The sequence below is a fragment of the Monodelphis domestica genome, chromosome 1, assembly GCF_027887165.1.
Source record: "Monodelphis domestica isolate mMonDom1 chromosome 1, mMonDom1.pri, whole genome shotgun sequence".
NCBI classification, from domain to species: Eukaryota; Metazoa; Chordata; class Mammalia; order Didelphimorphia; family Didelphidae; genus Monodelphis; species Monodelphis domestica.
The window spans coordinates 696,371,948-696,394,448 of NC_077227.1; the positions used below are offsets into that span (position 1 = coordinate 696,371,948).

The window sequence follows — 22,501 nt, forward strand, 5'->3', positions numbered from 1 at the left end:
GACGGGCGGGCGCTTCAATAAGAAATGACAGGTGACCCGCAGGAAGAACTCAGAAGCAATGCCAGCAGCAGTGACCTCGCTCGGCACCCCCTTTTTCAGCAGACACGGTCCCCGGCTAGGTTTTTTTTTCATTCTTCGTTTTGGAGAGCACCGGGAGAGTGAGGTCACTGGGCCGGGACTCTCAAAGACCAGGGCGAGATTCTTTAAGGGGATTGGCTGGCTATCCCAGTGGCCGGGAGGCAGGAGCTCCTGGGTTCCAGTCTGATCTCCCGCCCTTCCAGTCACCACCTTACTCCGTCTGCCGCCGGCCCTTCCAGCCTTCCCACTGTCTCTGCACTGAAACTCCCCATAGATTCGAAGACAGCAACATGGCGGCATCTTCGCCCTCCTTCTGGAAACTCTCCCCATGCAGCCTGAACTGGCACCCGGGCCCCAGCCCCGAAGTAAAAAGGCCCCGCTGGGTTTGGACCAGTGTGTGCCGTGCAGAACCTGAGCCCAGCTCCTGAGCCAGTGCGGACCTCCCAGGAGCCAAACAATGCTCTGTTCCCGCCCAGTCCCCTCGGCTAAGGCTGGGCAGGCGGCAGCTCCTTGGGCAGGAGCGCCCTCTGCTGGCCACATGGGGCTAGGCAGGGAGAAGAATGGGCGCTCTGGGGCTCCTGGAATCCGAACAGAAGGCAGCTGGGCTGTGGTTTCCATCTTTTATTAAGGCTGTGTGCCCTCGGGGTCCCAGTGGGGGAGGGGGAAGGAGGCCCACAGGCCCCATTCCCACACAGTCTTGACCAGAACAGTCCCACAGAGAGGCACAATGGACACATGTGTAAACAGGGACTCCCTTCTGCTTAATTGGCTTAAATTAAAAAACAAAACAAAACAAAAACATAACTTAAAAGGGCTCTGGTGGCCAAAGCAGGGCAGGCATCCTCCCAAACTTGAGGCCTTGCTTTGGGGTGGGCCCTGGAGGGCCTGGCACTACTGGGGTCCGCCTCTGAGGGGTTCAAAGGCTGGGGAGCAGGAGACAAGGAGAGGTGGTTACAAGAGGGTGAGGGGTACAGGTGGGGGAGGAGGGAAGAGCCCCCCCTTCCCCTCCCCTCCAAGGCACTGGGGCATCCCAGCCCGTGGGGTCCGGCCCCCTCTCCCAGCGTGTGGCGGCCGTGGCTCACACCAGGGAGAGCTGGACGTGCTGACCGCCCAGAGTCCGGCCGTGCTCCTCGGCCACGGCCCTTCGGGCGGCATCCAAGCTGGGGAAGGTGACCAGAGCATCGCCCCGAGGCCGGCCGCTGAAGCTGTGGAGGACCAGGACAGAGTCTGCCGGGAGCTGTGGGGGACCAGGGGGGGCAGTTGAGTCCCGGCCCGGGCAGCCCGCACTCGCCCAGCCCAGCAGCCGCCACCACGCCAGGACCAGAGCGAACCAGCAGCAGCCCGGACAGAGCCCTCTCCAGATCAGACAGATGGACGCCCCCCCACACCCCAGGTTAGCGGATTGGCAGAGAAGAGTCGGATTAGTGGAACGCCAGAGCCGGAAGCCAGGCGGGGGGCGAGGAGTCCCCCCTCTTACCTTCTGGGGCCCTCACAGCTACAAGCACACCCACTCTTTGGGGGCCTGCAGCACGGGCCGAGGGGGGTCACCCACGGGGACCAGATTGGCGTAGTCGTCAGGGGCAAGCTATGGAGGGTGACACAGGGTCAGGGGGAGCAGGGGGTTTGGCCAGGCTGACGGATTGCCCCCAGAGTCTGTCGTCCAAGAGGGTTCTGTACCCCCAAGATGAAGCCCCTCCCCCGGCACCCCGGGGAGACCCTGACAGGGCCCGGGACTGGGGAAGGCTCACCTGGTAGCCCTGGAAGAAGCTGAGGATGTCCTTGACGCCAGCTGTGTAGGGGAGCCCCTGCATCCTCACCAGCGCCCCGGGCTGCTGCAGGACTGAGGCTGGCGCGGGGGCCACAGCGGTCGAGGGGGCCGTGAGGTAGCCCACCGTGGTAGGGGACACCGGGGGGCTGAGGGAGGAGAGGGCGAGGTGAGGAGCGGAGCCCCCAGCACATTTGGCCTGAGGAAGGGAGGCGCCCCAGCCCAGCCTACCTGGGGTAATATGTCGTGTAGTTCATGTAGAGCTGTGTGGCCGGCGGGGGGTAGTAGGTGACAGGGGTGGGGGCTGAGGGAGCCCTGGCCGCGGGGAGGAGGGCCGACGGGGGATAGAGGGCCGCCGTCGCCTCGGTGGGGATCACGGCCGTGGCTGTCTGGAAGGCGGCGTAGGTGGGGGGAGAGAGACCTGGGAACAAGGAGGCAGGATTTACATGAGCAAGAACCCCACAGAGACAAGCACCTGCCCGCCAGGTGGTGGAGACACCCCAGCAGGAATTGGCCAGGAGGGGGGGACGCGGTTTCCAAACCACTCCAGCAGAGGCCGGCCATGGGGGATGCGCGGGGTCTCCCCTGCTCCGCCCCGGCAACAGGCACTCACAGGGCAGCTTGCAGGGTGGGGGGGACAGGCCGCTGCGGCTCAGCGAGCCCCCCATCAGCACGAGGCTCATCTCCTCCCCGGAGCAGGGAAACACCTCCACGTAACGCTCCTTCATCATCTTCTTGTGGCACCTCTGGGCGGCCACCAGGGCTCGGTCGGCAGATTTCATCTGGATGAAGGCGTCTCCAGACGGCCGGCCCTGCGCACGCCAACACTTAGCGGCAAGCCCCGGTGGCCCTTCTCCCCGCCCCCTCCCCCGGCAGCCCTCCCCGGCCCGGCCCCTTCACCTGCTGATTGAGCACCATGTGGACCCCGTGGGGCCGGATGTCCCCGGCCGCCTCCCCCAGGAAGCCCAGGATGTCATCGATGCTGGCCGTGTAGGGCAGACCCCGGAGGCGGACACAGTCCCGGACGCCCGCGCCTGCCAAGGGGAAGGGGGCGGGCAGCACTGGGATCAGCGGGGCCGGGAGCGTGGGGATCAGCGGGCTCGACATGTAGCGGTTCAGAACCTGGGAGACACCGGAGGGGGGGAGGGATCAGAGACGGTGGGGAGGCGCCCGGCCCCCCCACCCCCGCCCGGGGCGAGCCGGCACCTGCTGGACCTCGGCCGCCGTGCTCCGGAACAGCTCGATGTAGCGTTTGCCGAGGATGCCCTTGTGCTTGCGCAGTGCGCCCTGGGCCAGCTCCTCGCAGGCAAACAGGGCAAAGGCATCCCCCGTGGGGCGCCCATCCGGGTAGCGGACAAAGAGCAGCCCCTCAGGACCGCCCGTCACCGGACACTCGGGCCCCAGGAAGGCCAGCACGTCCCCCGGGGTGGCTGTGAAGGGCAGCCCCCGCATCCGGATGATCACCTGGTCCTCCCGGGACAAGAACTGGGCCACCTCGTGGGACGTGCCTGGGGAGACAGAGGAGACTCAGGGGGGTGGGGAGCCACAGCTCCACATGGGCACCCACGGCCTCCCCAAAGCCACCACGGCAGTGGCAGCCTCAGCAGAGCCTGGCACGGGTGGGTACTGTCCATGCCCAGCCCCTGCAAGCTGCCACCAGGCTTGGACCGTCCCAGAGTGGCAAGATCAGAGCAGGGTGCCGAGGAAAAAGCGACTCGTCTAGGATACCAACCCTGTGGGACCCCGGGCCAGTCGCTTCACCCCCTTTGCCTCAGTTTCCTCATCTGTAGAATGAACTAAGGAAGGAAAAAGCACCCCCCCCCCGCCTCTGCCAAGAAACCCCACCACAGGCTCACCGAGCCGGACACCATCAGCCCCTCCTCCGCATTGGGCACTCACCCCCTGCGATCTTGAGGAACTCCTCCCCTGAGGCTTTGTAGACCTGGGGGGACAGACAGACAGACAGGTCTCCTCAATGCCGGGGGGGAGGCTGCTCCCCTCCCCTGAGGACCTTCCTCCCCCTCCCCCATCGGGGTGGGGGGGCACACACCTCGATGTAGCGGGCGCCCATGTGGTGCTTGTGCCGCTCCAGCGCCAGGTCTCTCTGCTCCGAGTCCACGAAGCGGACGAGCGCTTCCCCGTTCCTCCGGCCCTGGGCATTCAGGCACAAGGCCACGCCGCCCCTGGGACGGGTCAGAGACAGACGGGATGGGATGGTCATCCCCGGCTCCGGCCAGCGTACACCCCCCCCGCGTCCCTCGGCCCCCCTCACTTGGCAATGTTGAGCCCCTTGAAGAAGCGGGCGATGTCCTGGTCGGACGACTGCCAGGGGAGGCCCCTCGCACGGACCACCGTCTCGTTGTCCACCACCTCGGCCTTGCTGCTGCGAGGACAGACGCCAGAAGGTGGGGAGGGCGCCCCGGGGCGGCCCCGGCCCCCCGCCCTCCTCGCTCCGGCCTCTTACCAGGGTCCCGAGTCGTACTTGCACTTGACGATCTCGGGCTCCGTGAACGTATGATCTGAGAGAGAGAAGCACGCGGCTGGGGGCGGGGGCACCCCACGGCGCCCCCCCACGATCCGGGGGACCCCGGCGGGGAACTCACTTTGTTCTGAGAGGAGGTGGCAGACGATGGTCACCATGGTCTTCACTTCCCACACCCCAAAGTCGTCCTCGGCCGCGTCCGTCTCCAGGCCCAGGTCTGCGAGGTGCAGGGGCGCGTGAAGGAGAACAACGGGCTGCGAGGGGCCAAGCGGGGCGGGCGGGCAGGCAGGGACAGACAGACACAGGCAGGGACAGACAGACACAGGCAGGGACAGACAGACAGACACAGGCAGGCAGGCAGACAGGCAGGCAGGCAGGGACAGACAGACACAGGCAGGGACAGACAGGCAGACACAGGCAGGCAGGCAGGCAGGCAGGCAGGCAGGCAGGCAGGCAGGGACAGACAGGCAGGCAGGGACAGACAGACACAGGCAGGGACAGACAGGCAGACACAGGCAGGCAGGCAGGCAGGCAGGCAGGCAGGCAGGGACAGACAGACACAGGCAGGGACAGACAGGCAGACACAGGCAGGCAGGCAGGCAGGCAGGCAGGCAGGCAGGCAGGGACAGACAGGCAGGCAGGCAGACAGACAGGCAGACAGACAGACAGGCAGGGACAGATAGGCAGGCAGGCAGACAGACAGACAGGTAGAGACAGACAGATAGGCAGGCAGGCAGACAGACAGACAGGTAGAGACAGACAGGCAGGCAGAGACAGATGCAGACAGGCAGGGACAGACAGGCAGGGACAGACAGAGACAGGCAGGCAGGCAGACAGACAGGCAGAGAGACACAGACAAGGCAGACAGATAGACAGGCAGACAGACAGACACAGACAAAACAGACAGACAGACAGGCAGGCAGGGACAGATAGGCAGACAGACAGAGACAGGCAGGCAGGCAGGCAGACAGACAGACAGGCAGACAGACAGACACAGACAAGGCAGACAGACAGGCAGACAGGCAGGCAGGCAGACAGGCAGGCAGACAGACAGACACAGACAAGGCAGACAGACAGACAGACAGACACAGACAAGGCAGACAGACAGGCAGGCAGGCAGGCAGACAGGCAGGCAGACAGACAGACAGACACAGACAAGGCAGACAGACAGACAGACAAGCAGGCAGACAGACAGACAAGCAGGCAGACAGACAGACAGACAAGCAGGCAGACAGACAGACACAGACAAGGCAGACAGATAGACAGGCAGACAGACAGCGACAGACGCGGACCAGACAGACAGACCCCCCCCCCCCCCCCCCCGAGCGGGACACGCGCCTCAGGAAGGATACTCTGGGCCATGGTGGAGACGCTGAGGTCTCGGGCAGGCCCGGCCTCGGGGCGCCGGCCATGGAACTCTCGGCGCAGGTCGTAGAAGGAGAAGAAGGCGTCGGGCAGCACCAGGTTCTGGGGGCAGAGAGGGCGGTGAGCGGGCGGGCGGGCGGCGCCCCCCCCCCCCCTCGGCCCGGCCCCGGCACCTTTCTGGAGGCCTCCGGGTGGAGCACTTGGCGCACGAGCAGCGGCCCGTCGGTGCACAGCGTGTACGAGCCTCCGCCCAGGAGCTCCACGTCGCCGGACACCAGCTGGGAGAACTGGAGGAGAAGCGGGCGGTGAGCGCGGCCCCGCCCGGGGGCTCTAGGAAAGGGGGTCCTGCTGGGGCGGGAAGCCGGGGCGTCCTTCTGCCCCCCGCGGCACCCCGGCTCTCCCGCCCCTCGTCCCCGCGCACCACACGTGGCCACATCTGTCCACATGAAGCCCGGACGGGGAGGGGAACGCAGAGGTGGAAAAACTGGTCCAGTGAGATTCTGCCGCGGCCACACCTGGAGCGTGTGAGCCCAAGCAGACGCCCCCACCCACAGGGCCGGCTCTGGGGGGGAACCCAGGGGGGACTTAAAGCGCTTTATGGGGTCAGAATCACGAGGGAGAACCTCGCATCTGGGGCTCAGAGGAGAGGCAGGTGGACGGAGAGGGATGGAAGGGAGGAGACACCGTCTACCCCCAGAAGGCCCAGCGCCGGCCGGGCTCCAAAGGGGTCCCCTGAACCCCCAAATCAGCACCTAAAAGTGGGCCCTGCCCCGCCCGTCGAGCCCCCCTCCAGGGCTGTCTGATAGATCAGGCCGGAGCGGCGCCCCGTCCCAAGGACACACGTCCTGCACAGTGAGCTTTGGCCCTGGCCGTATTGACATCTGCGAGCAGCGGCTCCTGTTTGCTCAGGAGGGGGAGGGCGAATAATCGATAAAGGACCCCGAGACCCGTCCTCGGTGGGGCCCGTCCCGTGCCTCGGTTTCCCAGACTGTCCGAGGAGAACTCGCCTAGCGGGCCTTTCCTCAGAGGCAGGAAGTCCGGCCATCTGGAAGGAAATGACTCGGGCAAGGTCACCGAATCGGGCAGGAGACTGGAAAACCAGGCGGTCCCTCCACGGCCAGGACGCAGACCCCAGGCCCGCCTCCCCTCCTGCTTCACTTTCCCCGGCCCCCCCTTGCACCCACGCCACCCATCTTTCCCCGAAGGCGTTCGCACCCTGGGCACCAGGCCGAGCGGGGCTGGGAGGGGGCGCCTCGGGCCCCGGCAGGCCCGGGCTCGCACAGGCGTCTCCCACACGGGGAGTGTTCTCAGGGCGGAGGCCTCGGCCCACACACCTCCTCGCCGACCCAAAACAGAAAGCTGGCCGCAGCCCAGGTGACAGGAAGTGTCTCGGCCTCCCCACGGGGACCCTCGCTGGACAGGCATGGCCCGAGGGGGGCCGCGGCCTGCTCTGCTGCTCCTCCGTCCCGTCCCCTCATCTAAGGGCAGAATTGGAACCCAGACCTTCGGCCTGGCTTTGGCAGGTGCTTCAGGCTCAGTTTGCTCCCCCCGGCAGACAGCAGGAGGGGTCGGAAGCCTCCCACAAAGCCAAGCCGGAGCTCCGGGCCCCCTCCTGCACCCAGGGCCAAAGCGGAGGACACTGGCTCTGCCAGGGGCTGGGGAGCCTCTGCTGGATGCCTGAGGAGGAGACATGGGCTGATGGCGCTGTTTCCATGGGGAAGGAGAGAGGGAGGGACCCCAAAGTGAGTCACTGCCCAGACGAGCCTGAGAGGGGGCTCTGGGGGGCGGCAGGGCAGACACGCAAGGACCCGGCCATCGAACAAGAGCTCAGCTCTCCAGCGGGAAGGGAGGAATGGGGGTTCCAGGCTCCGGCCCCCTCCCACCGGGCTCTGGCCCGGCCTGCCTTTTCCCCATCCCCAGCCTCCTCTTGCAAGGGAGGCCCCCCATTCCGGGGAGCACCCCCTTTCCTGACCAGCCGGGTGTCCCCTCATGGCTCCCCCGTTCTCCCCCACACCCAGGCCCAAGAGCCCCCCAGAGCTGATCCAGAGCCTGGAGGCGCATGAAGCCAGCAGAGGGCCAACCACCCACACAAGCCGTCCCGACCTCATCCTCCCTGGGCAGAGGTGAGAGTGAGGGCCACCGAGGGGAGGAGGCGGGCCAGTCTGGAGGAACCCCCCAGGACTCGGGGCCCAAGGGCAGGTGGTGACAAAGCCAGGGTTCTCTAAATGGCCCCCACTAAAGCCTAGGAACGGCTCACGCCCGCTTGGGCTTAGCAGTCACCCCAAGATCCCCGCAGAGCTAGTGGGCCTGGGGGAGACCCCTGGGGGACAGGGCGTGGGCCTGGGAAAGGAGGGGACACTTGGGAGGATGAGAACCCTCCCATCCCCCAACCCTCCAGAGAAGAGACACCGGGCCTCAAAGGCACCCCGCTCATGCCCAGCCTCTCTTCCCAGCAGGCTGGAACCCAAGCTAGGCCTTGCTGCGGCCCAGCCCCGGCCTGCCCTGACGGCAAAGTCAGTTTCTTCCCAGGCCTGTGAATTACAGACTCCACCCAAGCCCGGTGCAGGCCCCACCACCTCCACCCCGGGTGGGGCTGGCGCCCCCCCTCGAGCCCTGGACCAGGCCCTCAAAGCCAGGGATAAATATACCCCCCCCACACACCTCTGGGGAAACCAAGGACAGGCTCTAACCTGCCCAAGTCAGAGGGGGGCGCCCTGCCTTCACAGGGCCCCACACCCAGGCCGGGAGACCAGGCTGGCCGGGAGGAGGGGCTCCCCATCCCTTAATTGCTTGCTTCACCCCCCCAGAAACTCCCACCCCTCCTCCACCGTAAAATCACCAGTCACTGAAAGTTTAAAACAACAGAAACTAGTTCTACTGCCCCAGCAGGTTTAGCCTAACAACCGGGGGGCGGCCAAACCCCCCCAGCACCCCCACTCAATCTTCCCAGCCACCCGACAGACGCTGGGCTCATCCCCACCCCAAAAAACACACCGGCTCTCTTCGGAGGCAAAAACAAGCCTCAAGAACTCTCAAGTCTTCCCTGCTGCGCCCTTCCACCCCCCCCCCCCCCCCGCCCCCACCAAGTTGGGGGATCCTCTCCCACCGCTGGGAGGGGATGAGGGGGAGCAAGCTGAGTTTCGTTCAATGCCCACCCCACCCCCTCCCCCGCAGCCGGTCAGGCCTTCCCTTAAGTCCCCCCCCCCCAAGAGTTTAGCTGTAAGTCCACGTGCAGGCTGGGCTGGGAGAAGAGGGCTGAGCCCCTCAGCAGCCCGGCCCGGCCCGAGGGAGGCGGGGACCCCGGCCCTAAGCCAGTTAACCCTTCACCTGCTGCAGCACTTTGTCCAGCGGCTCGGCTCGGCCCAGCCCCTCAGCGCTCAGCCCGCTGGCCTCCCGGCACTGCTCACTCAGCTCCGGGTCGTCCGCACGCACCAGGGACTTGTGCAGGGTCCCCACCTGCGGCCGCCAGGGGGGAAGGGGGCGCAGTCAGCGGCGGGAATAGGGGCTCAGGGAGCCCCCGACCCCGCGCACCTCCCCATTACTGCCCCCAGCCTGCCCCAGTTCTCCCCCCACCGGGGGAGGGGGCCGCTAAATGGCCAGGGCCAGCTCCCCTCCCCCAGCGCTCCGCGGAGGTGCTCCTAGGAACTCGCATCGGCTGGCTCGGAAAGCGCCTTGAGGGCAGGGCCAGCTCCCCGGAGTGGCTCCCGGGCAGGGGAGGGCCTCTGTCCTCAGCTCGACGAGCACCTGGGGGCCCCCGATCCCACCCAGAGCTCCCAACCCGGCCACCACCAGCCACCGACCAGCACCAACCACGGCCACCACCAACCAGCACCACCCCCAGCCCCGCCGTCCCTACCTTCCGGCTGTGAAGATCCACAACTTGCCACACCAAGAGAATTAGTTCCCTCTCATCTGAGCCCAGTTTAGCCCCCAGAGCACCAGCGGTTGCCCCAAACAAGACCACCAGAGAGTCAGGGTGCGGAGAAGGAGGCGGCGGCGTCATGGCCCGGGGAGGGGAGGGCTACAACCAAAGACACAGGTCAGGGCCGGAGGGGAGCAGGGGGAGGGCAGAGACCCGAGAGAGAGGAGGACAGAGGGGACCGGGCCCCGGGGTGGGGGGCGGCTCTACCTGAAGCCAGGGCTGCCGGGCTCTCCTTCCACCCCCACCTCCACCTCCTCTGCGTTCCGGGCCGAGTGGAAGCGAGATGACCGCGCTCGGGCTTTTCCCCTCTGGCTTCATGGCAAGCACCCAGCCAGCTCCGACTCCCCCCACCGCCCCCGCCCCCGCCCTCCCAGGAGTTACCTGCCCCGGTCTAGGCCACGTGACTGGAGGCGGCTCCCCTAGGGAGCGGGCATTGGCTCCTGGGGGGAGGTGGGGGAGGGACCTGGGGAGGGGAGGATCGGCCCGGCTCAGCTGGCCTGATTGGTTTGGGGAGAGATCAGAGGAGGAAGAGGAGAAAACACACACACACCCCAGCCCCAGCCCCCACCCCCAGCCTCGCCCCTCGGGCCTCGCTAGGCCCGGGGCCCCTCGCCGAGCTAGGCCGCCCAGGTGCGCCAGGTATTGCGAGGGCCTGGCGGATACGAGAAGGTCACGTTCTCCCTCACCTGGAGCTCCCTCCAGGCCCTGGGCCCGCGCAGCTGATTCCAGGAAGCCCAGCCGCACCATTCCGCGGGGCACGAAAGGGCTAGCTGGGCCTGCCCGAGGTCACCTGGGGTCAGTCAGGCCCTGCTGGGGGGGTCACCTCCGGGTCAACGCTCAAGGACAGGCCAAAGATCCAGCGGCTCTGCCTCTGTTAGAGGGCTAGCCCAAAGAGCAGGGCGCCGGGTGTCCCGACAGGTGGCCCTCCCTCGGTAGCCCGATTTGGGCGCTCCAGTCCAGACTCCTGGAGGGCAAGGGGGCGGGTGTGGGCCGTCTCCAGCCCTCTCCCACAACCCGGTTTTAGGGCTCAAAGAATGGGTGCCTTTGAAGGCCTTGAGGGGACTGTTTCTCCAGCAAAGTTAACTTTTACAAGGAGTTTACTTGAGTGAATCTTCAAAGTTAAAATTCGAAACTTCTCTCCTTAGGAGTTGACCAAGTGGTTTACTTGGGGCTTAGGCTTTCCCCTTGGAAGTCAGGTCCCACCAGGACAAGCCTCCCTCCCTGTCTGTCCACTATTCTCCAGGGACTCCCTATTGACCCCAGGATCAAATCGAAAATCCAGCTTGGCTCTGAAAACCCCTCCAGCCTGGCCGCCTGCCCCCCCCCCCCTCCACCTTCCTCTCAGAGGCAGAGATCCCGCCTAGCTGGCCCCCTAGTTCTCCTTCATCCAGGCTAGGCCCTCTCTCTAGCAGCATTTTTACTAGCCGTCCCTCAGGCCGGGAATGCTCCACTCCTCCGGGCAGCCGTCCGCATCCTCCTTAACCTGGACGCCCTCCCTCTGAGCCTCCTCCCAACCTATCCCGGATGGGTCCGGTCTAGGCTGTGCAGAGTTGTTTGCATGGCTCTCGGCCAGCAGACTGGAAGCTCCTGGAGAGCAGGACCCGCTTCGCTTTCTGCTGATCCGCCAGCACTCCGCGAAGACGCTTACTAGATGCGCGTCGGCCCACGGATCCCAACCAGATGAAGATCCAGGATGTAAACATTGCCTCCATTTTAGGGATGAGAGGCAGGAGGTTCAAGGCAGACACTGACTTGCCCAGTCAAGGTCACCTGGGCTAGTAAATGGCAAAGCCATAAACCCCTGGCCAAGTCCGGCCATTTCCTCTCGGCACTCCGAGGGGAGCGCGCAGACCCGCTGGAAGGCACTCCTCCAATCACAGAAGGCTGGGGCTGGCAGGGGGACCCTCCAGCCGTCCCCGTTCCCACCCCCGCTCCACCGATTCCCCTCCATGAAGAATAAAGTGAACGGATGAGAATAACCCTTCCACCGGCCGCTGAACCAACAGCCCAGCTAAAATTCTACGAAGCCAGACGCAGCTGCACGTCTGGAATCTACTATGTGCTCCCAGCCTAGGTCCAGGCGGAGGGAGGAGTTGCCGGTGTCGGGAAGCCTTGGGAAGAGAGAACTAAACAGGAGAGAAGCCGAGCCCCCCTGGCTCTAAGGGCAGGGTGGCAGGAGGAGGGAGGAAAGCTGAAAGCTGGCTCTCCCGGAGGGCAGCTGGACTCTCCAATTGGGGCGGGAGCTGCCAGCGGAGCCCCGGGGCGAAGGCAGAGTCCCAGAGGTGTACGGTGCCCTCTCCCATGGAGAAGTGGAGGGAGCGCGTAGGAAAAACTCTGCACCCCAAAAGCCCGCTGGGCTCTAGCCGCCGCCCCTCCCCGCAGCTGCCGACCTCGGGCTAATGAGTAACCTGCCCAGGGCGGGGTCCGTCTGCGCCTCCTGCCCGCCGGCCTTCCCCTTCTACCCCTAAGGCTTTCGCGCCCTCCAGCCAGGCTCCGGAAGTCTGGGAGCCGACGGCCACGTGCTCTGCGCCCGCAGGTGAGCCTGCCGACGCTGTGGGGCGGCCGCCCAGGTCTCCCCTCCCCAGACCTGCACTCCCACCCTCCTTCTCCCTCGGTCCCTGCTCTCCCCGGCCCGCGTGGCCAGAGGGAGCCCGGGAAAGCCGGGCGGGAGAGAAAGCCTCACCGCCGAGAGGTGCCTGGCCCGAGCTCCTACCCCGGGGCCAAGCACTGTGCGCTAAGCGCTCCACAAATATCATCTCACCTTCGGGAGAACTGCGGCTAGGGAGGGCCCGTCCAGTGGCTGGGAAGCTCCAATTCCCCGCCCCAAGCGCCGGACTGCCCGCGGGGAGGGGAGGGGTTTGCTGCCTCCTGTCTCGGGCCCGCCCCCACCCCGCGCCCGAGGTCCTCGGGGAGGCGGCCAGACTGCCCACCCCGCAAGCCCCCTCCGGGTGCCCTCCTCCAGCCCACCGACGCCGCGGCCGAATCGGCTACTGTTGATTGTCTGGCTGTGCGGGCCGGGCGGGGGGCCGGGGCGGGGGAGGCGGAGGGGAGCTCTCCCGAGACTGTTTGTTTGGCTTCCGCGGCGAGGAGATCCCAGAGCACAGGTTGCCTGGGGACTGGGAGGGAGCCGAGCCCCGCCCCTCCGCTCCGAAGTCGGGGCCTCCTGTGTGTGCGCGGGTTTGAAAGGGGGTGTGCGAGTAAGGGAGCCTCTGTATTGTCCGCGGCGGAGGGGTGTGAGCGTGGCTGCTGGGCCGGGGCCAAAGGGCAGGTGGCTGGCTGGGGGGCGGGGAGGTTATTTGTACAGTCCCACGTGGCTCTGGCGGATTTAGGTGTGTTGTGTGAAATGGAGAGTGTCTGGAGGGTTCCGGAAAGTGAATTTGCGGGGGGGAGGGGGAGGATCATCCCGAGCCTAGTGGGGGGGGGGGATTCTGTGTGTGTTTGGGGGACGGGGGGAGGCGTGGGTCAGAAGGGCTGAATTTAGCCTCCTCTTGTTGATATTGTGCCTGGCCCGCATCCCTCCCTACACGGGATCTCCCCGGCCACTTTGGTGAGAAAATTAAAGGCAGTCAAGTGAGCTCCCCCCTCCCCTGCTCCACACTTCGGGACTCCTCTCAGCATCCAACAGGCATCTTCGCTCCTTTCCCAGTTCTACTCGAACTCGGAAAATGAACCGAACACGTGCTTGCTGATCAAGAAATGAAGTAGCTCCAGTCTCCTTGGCAAAGCAGCCAGTGTGGAAATACATATCTACCAACGAGAGATGCAGGATGAATTCGACCCAGTCAACAGAGGCCAGGCTCTTAGAATGAAGGGACCCAGAGAGGGAGATTTTAGCCGTGACTCGAAGGAAGCCAAGAATTGGACTCTAGAATTCCCAACTGCCCCTTGGACGCTTGAAACTGGACATCAATGGCAGACACTTGAACTCAGTATCCACAACTGAACACATCCTTCTCCCTAAGCTCCCTATTTTTGTAGGAGGAGTTGGGTGGGTGGGAGGGGCAGGGAGAGAAGAAAAAGTGGAGGAGGAGGATGGATGGGGTGTCAGGCCTAGAGTCTTGAGGTCCCGGGGTTCAATTCTGGCCTCAGACTTCCTAGCTGGGTGACCAAGTCACTTTAACCCCCATTATCTAGCCTATACTACTCTTTTGCCTTAGAACCAATACTGACAGAAGATAAAGGTTTTGTATTTTTAATGGTCTAAGGCAAAAGATAAGAGTTTAAAAAATAAGAAATCATACCATCATCCTTCTAGTCGCCCAGACTGGTATCCTCCGGGTCATGCTCAGCTCTAACAATAGCAATCAGTTGATAAGTCTTGTCATTTCTACTTTGGTAACCCTGTAGACCCCTTCTCTACCCTCATACCCCCACCGCCCTGGTGCTGGCTATAAACATGAAGTTTCTACTCTGGACTGGGCACTGGGGAGACAAAAAGAGAGGAGAGAGAATCCCTGCCCTCCAGGAGCTCACAGTCTAATAGAGAAGACTACAAGCAAACAATACGAGCGTACAAATTAGGGACAGAATACATGGGGAATAACTGACAGAGTAGAAGAAGGCATTTCCGGTGGGATCTCAAGGAAGCCAGGAAGGGAGAGCCAGAGAAAATGTCCAGAGCTGAGAGATGGGCTGTCTGGTCTGTGGAACAGCCAGGAGGCTAGTGTCGCTGGATCAGAGAGGACATGACAGAGCAAGGGATAAGAAGACTGGAAAGGGAGGAAGGGGCCAGGTTATGAGGGGCTCTGAGGCTCAAAAAGAGGATTTTATATATCATCCTGAGAATAAAAGGGAGCTGCTGGAGGTCATTGAGGAGAGGTAGAGCCATAGTTGGGCCTGACTCTAAGAAAATCACTTTATTTTGATGATGAATGGAGGATGGATTGGAGTGGAGAAAGACATGAGGCCATCCGACCTATCAGAAGGCTATTAAAATAGACCAGGCTCCTGGGATGAGGGCTTACTGGAGAGGAATGTCAGTGTCAGAGGAGAAAGGGGGCGGGCATTCAAAAGACATTGACTAGGTGAAATTGACTGGCCTTGGCAAAAGGAGGAGGGGCCAGTGAAAGATGATAGGTTTCCCACTACAAGGACTAAGAAAAGCCTATTGCCCTCAATAACTGAGCTGGCTTAGTGGATTGAGAGCCAAACCTAGAAAAGGAGGTCCAGGGTTCAAATCTAACTTCAGGTGCTTCCTAGCTATGTGACCCACTGGGCAAGTCTTTAATGCCCGCTGCCTATCCCTTACTGCTCTTCTGCCTTGGAACCAATATACTGAATTGGTTCTTTTTTTTTACCATAACTTTATTTTTAAAATATTTTTCCATGGTTACATGATTTATGTTCTCTCCATCCCCCTTACCCCCTTCCAGAGTTGACAAGCAATTCCCACAGTATTGTGTATATATAGATATATATACATAGTAGTCTCTCGGTGATCGAGAATGACTATTGATTCTAAGACAAAAGAGAAGGTTTTCAAACAAGCAGTAATAGGGAAGTTAGGAGGGGAAAAGACTCTTGATCACTAGTAACACAACTGATTATATCGATAAAAGTAACAGTGGGAAAAGACATAATAAAACTATTGGTAGATGATATGATGGCACATGTGGAAAATCATTTTAGTAAAGCACCAGGTTGATATAGCCGGTTCAAGGTGTCTTAAAGGCTATCTGAGATAAGAACTCAGATCGGCAGAGAAGTTAGGACAGGACGCAGATATGGAACCAGCAACATATTCGGAGGATAATTAAGTCCTTGGATACTGCTGAGGCCAAGAGAAAAAGATAAGGGAAGAGGCCCCAGGCCAGAACTCTGTGGGGCACCCCTGGTATAGGGTGGCAGCTGGATAAGGATTCAGCAGAGGCAGAGAAGGAGGGCTCAGACAGGGCTAAGAGCTGTTATGCTAAAAGTAATGGAAATAGAAATGAAGTGTAGTTAAAAGTTGGTTTGCAGAGGCTTGAATGACCACATGCTAGGAACTCTAGAGAAGGGATTCGGGCAGCTGCAGCGGCCGACTGCACTTGCTTCCTGTCCTGAAGCTGGAGAGGTAGGAGCTGCTTCTCATTGCTGAGCCTGTCTAACCAAGCCTGCTGGTGAGAGAAGGAAACCTTTTGAATGCCTTTGGGAGCCCCTTTTCTCACAGAAGAAACACGTGAAGAAGGTCTGTCTGTATACATCAACCCTGCCTGAGAAGAAGCCTTATCCAGAGTCGGCTGTTGTGTGAGGCCTGAGGTGTTCACCTCAGACCCAGTCCAGCTGGGATGAACGCAGACACCTTAAGTTCATCCTTATCTATCTTGAACCTAATGGCATCTATATAAACCAACAAGGGAGGATTTTAGTGTCAGGTAATATAGAGAGGGCTTTGGGGATAATTAGCCAGAATCAGGGAGTGTCAGGTTGCATCAAGAAACAGAAGGCTCCTTCTCACAATGGATTGAGAGGGAAGAGGGAAGTAAGAGACCTTAGAGATGAGGGCATCCTTGTTCCTAAATCCTCCCTCCCTCCCCACATCGCTTTTGTTTTTACTAACAAACCTGTTAGTTTGACATCAACAATTTTTTAGAAGACTGGTTTGTGCTCTGGCCTAGTGGGGTAAGGCCCCATCTGCCTTACTTCACTAAAGGGGAACTCAGTTATCCCTTGGTGGATAACACCATACCACACACCTCAGTCTATCCCAATATGTCAGAACCAGGAGAGAGTAGGGTCCTAAAAGCCTAGAAGAGAGGTTGGAGGGAGAGGATGAGCCACGCTATCCTAGGCTGAGAGAGGTCCAGGAGAACGAGGACTGGAAATGGATCCAATCCTTGGTAACTTGAGACAGAACAGTTTCAGAGCAATGTTGAGGTTACAGGCTAGATCCTAAAGGATTAAGAGAGAAAGTGAAGCTTTGATGGCTCATTTTAAAGAGTTTTAGCCACAAAGGAGAGAAGGATCTAGGAAGGTTCTTACTGGTGATACTAGGAAGGACCAAGTAAGGATTTCTAGAGAATGGGAGGGATGTGGACTTGTTGGTAGGCAATAGGGAAGGAGTTTGTAGACAAGGAGAAACTGAAAATAAGTGCTAGAAGTGTGAACTTTACTTCACCCTACTTAGTCTAACAAAATCAGGAATGTCTACACCCATACTTAAGGATTAAATATTTAGGAGGATAGCTATGACAGACATGTGCTAGCAAATGACAAATCAGAAACAGCTGACAGACCCCTGGGCTGTCCTAAGTCAAGCCTAAGATACCATTGGTACATGTGAGTCTCAGGAAAGTGATGCAAAAGTGTCTATATATTTTGCATCACTTCCTCTTTCTGGGCTCTTGGCATGGCAGCTGCTATTGTCTGGGTTTAGTGGTGAGTTTTCCTTGATACCATACTGGAGGAAGCCTAGTAACCTAGTTCAGGTGAGGCGTCTTCTCTGAGATCTCTCGGAGTTTAGACTGATTCTTTCTCTTTTACCTCCCAAACACAATCCTCTTAGAAAAGCCTCTAATCTTCTTCAGAAACCTTGTGGCAGAGGACATTGAACCCCCCTGGCATAGGCCAAATGAGAGAAATCCTATACCCTTTCTCTCTCTTCTCCTTCATTTCTTCCCTATATATTGATTAAACCACCATATGTTTCCAAACTAACTTGGGTATTTTTATTTGGGATATCCCCTGGCGACCAAAAATTAAATTTAGATTAGGTCACCACCCTAAATTATCCTTACAGAGGGAATAACAGGATGGAATGGGACTGCTTGAAAAGATAGTCTTTTTAAGGTTCATCATGTGAGACAGGGTGAAGAAGGAAGAATGGAGGCATATAAGTGACAGGAAATGAGGAAGAGGTCAGAAGAAGCAGCTCATGGCCAGTGGCCTCCAATTGTTCTATAAAAGATGAGGCAAAGTTCTAAGCTGAGAGAGTAGGGGAAAAAAAGCCATGGGAAGTTTAAGGAGGGATGAAGAGATTTATAGGAGCCACTGTGGAGAATGGGTCAAGGAGTCCATGAGGGAAGTATAGTAGGATTGCCTGGCAGCAGTGAGGGCCCAGCTGATGTTTTATAAATAAATTTGTAGTGGACAAATGGTATGTACAGTAGTCATATCAAACAGTTTCATGGCCCTCATCACCTCAAGCTTAGATTATTGTAATAGCTTATTATCAGGTCTCCTTCCTCTCTCCTCCCCTCCCTCATTCAATACACCAGTGGCTCCCTACTATTTTTTATGATGAAATATAAAACCTTGTTTTAAAAGCCTTCCATTTCTTTATCCTCTCCTTACCTTTTCTTTGTTTCTTCCTTCTTTCCCTCCTTTCTTAGTTTCTTTCCTTCTTAATACATGTATAACCCAGATCAAATTGCCTGCCAACCTCAGGAGAAGGGAGGAAGACAAGTTCAATCATATAACTTTGGAAAACTTATGTAGAAATTTGTAATTATATGTAATCAGTAAAAAATAAATAAAATCCCTTCTTCTACCAACCCATTCTAGTCCTTAATCTTAGTGCCTTCCCTCTGAGTCTCTCCCTAATTACTTCTATTGATATCTGGTTTGTACATAATTGTTTGCAAGTTTTCTGTCCCATATACTGGGACTATCTGTACTGTATTTTCAACACTTGGCTCATAGTAGGTATTTAGTAAATCCTGGTTGACCGATGCTTACAAACACCCCTCGAAGGGTGGTTGTGTAATTACTATTATCTCTACTTTCAGGAGGAAATGGATGCTCTGAGCCAGACTGGGTAGTAAAGGAGAGATCCTTGAATTCCTCAGGTCACTTCTGAGACATGGTAAACAATAAGGAAGCAGTCAATGGACAGGGAAAGACTTAGTGAGAAAGTAAGGATGCTAGGGCAATCTCCAGAAGGGATGAAATGGGTTCAGTCCTGTATACAGAAGCTTTGATCAGATATTATATACCAGGCACCTTGCTAGGTCCTGAGGTTCCAAAAAAAGGAACAGCCCCTGTCTTCCACATGCTTATATTCTAAAGGAAACAACTGAACATATAAGTAAATAAAAAACAATAATACTAATAATAGCTAGTGTTTACTATATGTCAGGCACTGTACTAAGCACTTTGCAATTATTATCTCATTTAGTCCCTCCCAACAACCCTGGGAGGTAGGTGCCACTATTATCTCCCTTTCATAGATGAGGAAACTGGAGTGGACAGAAGTGAAGTGACTTGTCCAAGGTCACACAGCTAGAAAGTCTCTGAGGCCACATTTGAACTCAGGTCATTCTGACACTAAGCCTTTTGCTCTATCCATTAATTTACCTAGTTGCCAATGAAAATTTATGTTATTAAATACTGCGTTAAAATCTAGGAATATTTTTTTAAAGCCAAAAACATTTCTTTTCCCTTAAGGAGGTCACAGTCTAGTAGAGAAGATCACATGCAAATAATTATATGTTGTTGTTCAGTTATATCTGACTCTCAGTGACCCCATTTGGGGTTTTGGGTTTTTTTTGGCAAAGATACTGGACTGGTTTGCCAATTCCTTCTCTAGCTCATTTGACATATGAGGAAACTGAGGCAAAGTGAAGTCACTTGCCTGGAGTCACACAGCCAGTACATAATTATACACATAAAAGATATATACAGAGGTGATTGGAAGCATACGGAATATAGAGAATTATGAAGGGTAGGGAAAGTCTCTTGTATAAAGTGACCCTTAAATCAATAATCATATCAAAAAAAGTTATAGGACCCTCTTGATTAGAGAAATGCAAATTAAAACAGCTCTGAGGTACCACCTCACACCTAGCAGATTGGCCAATATGACAGTAAAGGAAAGTGATAAATGTTGAAGGGGATGTGGCAAAATCAGGACACTAATGCATTGTTGGTGGAGTTGTGAACTAGTCTAACCATTCTGGAGGGCAAATTTCAGTACTATGCCTAAAGGACTACCAAACAATGCATACCCTTTGATCCTGTAATAGCACTACTACATCTGTATCCCAAAGAGATACTTGGAGGGGAACTACTTGTACAAAAATATTTCTAGCAGCTCTTTTTATAAGGGAAAAGAAGGGAAATTGAGGTCATGTCCATCAATTGGGGAATGGCTGTGGTCTATAATGGTGGTGGAATACTATTGTGCTATAAGAAATGATGAGCAGAAATATTTCATAAAAAGCTGGAAATACATGAACTGACGCAGAGTGAAATAAGCAGAACCAGGAGAACATTGTACACAGTAACAGCAATATTGGACAGTAATCAATTGGGAAAGACTTAGCTACTCTCAGTAATACAATGATCCAGGACGATTCTGAAGAACTTGTGGCAAAAAATGTTACCCACCTCCAAAGAAAGAACTATTGGAGTCAGAATGAAGCTCAAAGTAGATAATTTTTCACTTTAGTTTGAGTTTTTTGGGGGGGTTTTAGTTTTATATGAGTATTCTCCTACAACAATGAACAATATAGAAATATATTTTGCATGGCATACATATCAGATCAACTTATTTACCAACTCCAGGAGCAGGGAGGGAAGGGATGAAGAGAGACTAATTGAATCAGATAACTTCAAAAAACTTATGTAGAAAATTGTTTACATGTGATCAGTAAAATAAAATACCTTTTTTTATTGAAAAAAAAGTGGCCCTTGAGGAGCAGCTAGATGGTAGAGTAGATAGAGTGCCAGGTCTGAAATCAGAAAGATCTAGGTTCAAATCTGGTTCATTCCCCTCTTCTACTCTCTTAGAACCCCATTCTTTTGCCCTTTTTATATATTAGACTTGAGCCATTTACAATCCTTCCATCATCAACCATCATCCAATCACAGAAATCTGTTTTCCCCAAAAACATAGTGGATAGACTCATTTCCCCCTCTTCCCTTTCCTCCACGAAGCCAGGAAGATGATGGTGTGAAGATGGGATTGACTCTTCCTTTGCCTACTTTTAAATTTAATCAACCAAAAGTGTAGACACCCCTGCTTAACACTAAGTAGGGGAGGTTCACAAGCACTTGATAAAGTGGGTGACAACTCAGAAATGATTGACCACCCCCTGGTCAGTGCTAAGCAAATTTAAAGACTGCAATTGGTCCCTGTAAAGTGGAGGAAGGGAAAGGAAGCAATGTTTAAAAAAGGACTTTATAAATGGTGATGAATTTCCTGTGCATGGGGTCTTCTTCCTGAATTTTCAGTTTGGAGGATCTTGGACTGGGATTGCTGCTTGGAGCTTTGACTTGGAACTGGGACTCTGGATCTTGAAATGCTTCTGGTAAGACTGCTCCTGGATCTTCTCCCTTTAGAGCTTCAGTTTGGGTGAGTGAAAAGCTGACCTTCCTTTCCTGGCTTCTGGAGAGATTAGTTCTGAAGAGGCCTCCCCTTCTTGGAGGAGGCCTCATGGGTTGAATCCTTATTTAATTAATCCTACAACTGAGAGGTTATCTAGACCTGCCTAGGTTGAGCTGAGGACCAGAGCAACATTAGGGTGATAAGCTAGATATTTTCTCACCCTCTTTTACATTCCTCTACTTTCACTTTTCCACCTCTTTGTAAATAAAACTATTGAAAGTCAATTTGATTTGAGCTATAATACTTTTAAATCTGCAACCATAGTATTATCTTAAATTCTCACATATTTAGTCTATCCACAAATTTTAATTCCTTACAATGGCTCATTTCCTGCTCCTCAGTTGAATTTTCCATTCTCTTTTCCTTCTACCATCACTCAGAAATCTCTCTCCTCCTTTGAGGTCTGCTTTATTCAAATATGGGGAAGCTAGGTGGCTCAGTAGATAGAATACCAGACGTGGAATCAAGAAGACTTAGGTTCAGATCTAGCCACCTATTGTCTCAGTTTCCTCATCAGTCAAATGAACTGGAGAAGTAAATGGTGATCATTCTTGTATCTTTGCCAAGAAAACCCCATATGAAGGCACAAAGAGTCAGACAAGGCTGAAATAACTGACTGATAAGCACCATTCAAATATATTAGCCTATCCTGTTTCCTGCCAGCCACAATAATTCTTTCCAAATTATTCTTTCTTTTTTTTTTCCTATAAACCTCTTACTATCAATTCTGAGTCAGAAGACCAACAAGGGTTAGGTAATCAAGGTTAAGAGACTTGCCCAGTGTCACACAGCTAGGAAGCAAGATTTAAACTCAGATCTTCCTTAATTCTAGGTCTAGCACTTTATCCACTGTGCTACCTAGCTGCCTCTTATTCTAACTTTCTCAAGGAATTCAGTATCTAGTCCACCATCTTCCTCTCTCCAGCAATCTTCTAGATGGAGACTTGAGTTTGTGTGTAGACTTTCCTCCTCTGACATGCTTTGCTTCCCATTCTTTAATCCCCTCAACAGTCATGATCTAGATTTCCATTCCTTGATCTTGTCATCCCCCCCTCAAGGGTGCCACCTCCATTATCTATAATTCTAATATTCCTCTATTCTTCCATCTCTCCCAGGACCTCGCTTAACGCCCTTTCATCGCCTTGCCTCTTGCCTGTTCTCTTGTCATATCCCACCTGCCTGGGATTCTCCTCCCTCCTCATCTCTGCTTCCTGGGATCCTTCCAAACCTGGGCATCATCCTCAGCTCCTCCCTCTGTCTCACCTCCTCGCCTCATCCAATCTATTGCCAAAATCTTGTCAATTCTACCTTCATTAGATCAGAAGCTCCTTGAGAACAAGGACTGTCTTTTACTTTCCTTTGGATCTCCAATATGGTGACTAGTACTAGTAGGCACTTAATAAATATTATTTAATAACCAACTGACATCTGCCATCCTCCTGGCCCTCATCACCTCATGCCTGGACTATTGCGATGTCCTGTTGGAGTCTGCCTCCTCAGAGCTCTCCCCCCTACGGCTTGCCACATGGTGATATTTCTAGACCACAGAGACCTGCATTTCTGATCATATCACGTATGGGTTAA

The 22,501-nt window shown here is 56.2% G+C and overlaps 1 protein-coding gene across 4 annotated transcripts; it reads right to left on the reverse strand.

Annotated features, from left to right (window-relative positions):
* Nucleotides 1–684: 684 nt before the first annotated feature.
* On the reverse strand, nt 685–12,887 carry ESRP2 (epithelial splicing regulatory protein 2). 4 transcript variants are annotated; one of them, XM_056810057.1, is made up of 17 exons: nt 12,374–12,887; nt 9,547–9,711; nt 9,018–9,146; nt 5,864–5,977; nt 5,678–5,792; nt 4,447–4,542; nt 4,308–4,362; nt 4,116–4,226; nt 3,894–4,026; nt 3,743–3,785; nt 3,050–3,351; nt 2,744–2,965; nt 2,457–2,655; nt 2,075–2,264; nt 1,827–1,992; nt 1,556–1,663; nt 685–1,315 (listed from the first exon to the last, which is right to left on the reverse strand). In XM_056810057.1, exons 2-16 carry the CDS (start codon nt 9,691–9,693, stop codon nt 1,574–1,576), a joined length of 2,112 nt encoding a protein of 703 aa, XP_056666035.1. In that variant the 5' UTR covers nt 9,694–9,711; nt 12,374–12,887; the 3' UTR covers nt 685–1,315; nt 1,556–1,573. The 4 variants fall into 4 exon arrangements, with proteins under 4 accessions (XP_056666035.1, XP_056666020.1, XP_056666013.1 ...); XM_056810042.1 differs by lacking the exon at nt 12,374–12,887 and adding an exon at nt 9,820–10,875 and having other exon boundaries at nt 4,116–4,223; XM_056810035.1 differs by lacking the exon at nt 12,374–12,887 and adding an exon at nt 9,820–10,872.
* Nucleotides 12,888–22,501: the final 9,614 nt, after the last annotated feature.

What these genes read in the sequence shown, in the direction of transcription:
- ESRP2 (XM_056810035.1), bottom strand. Translation starts at nt 10,359, where the DNA reads ATGGTGCGGCTGGGCTTCCTGGAATCAGCTGCGCGGGCCCAGGGCCTG. An exon ending in ACCCGGAGGCCTCCAGAAAG is followed by an intron (nt 5,793 to 5,863) that starts GTGCCGGGGCCG and finishes CTCTGCCCCCAG; the next exon opens with AACCTGGTGCTGCCCGACGC. An exon ending in GCTTCTTCCAGGGCTACCAG is followed by an intron (nt 1,664 to 1,826) that starts GTGAGCCTTCCC and finishes CACCCTCCATAG; the next exon opens with CTTGCCCCTGACGACTACGC.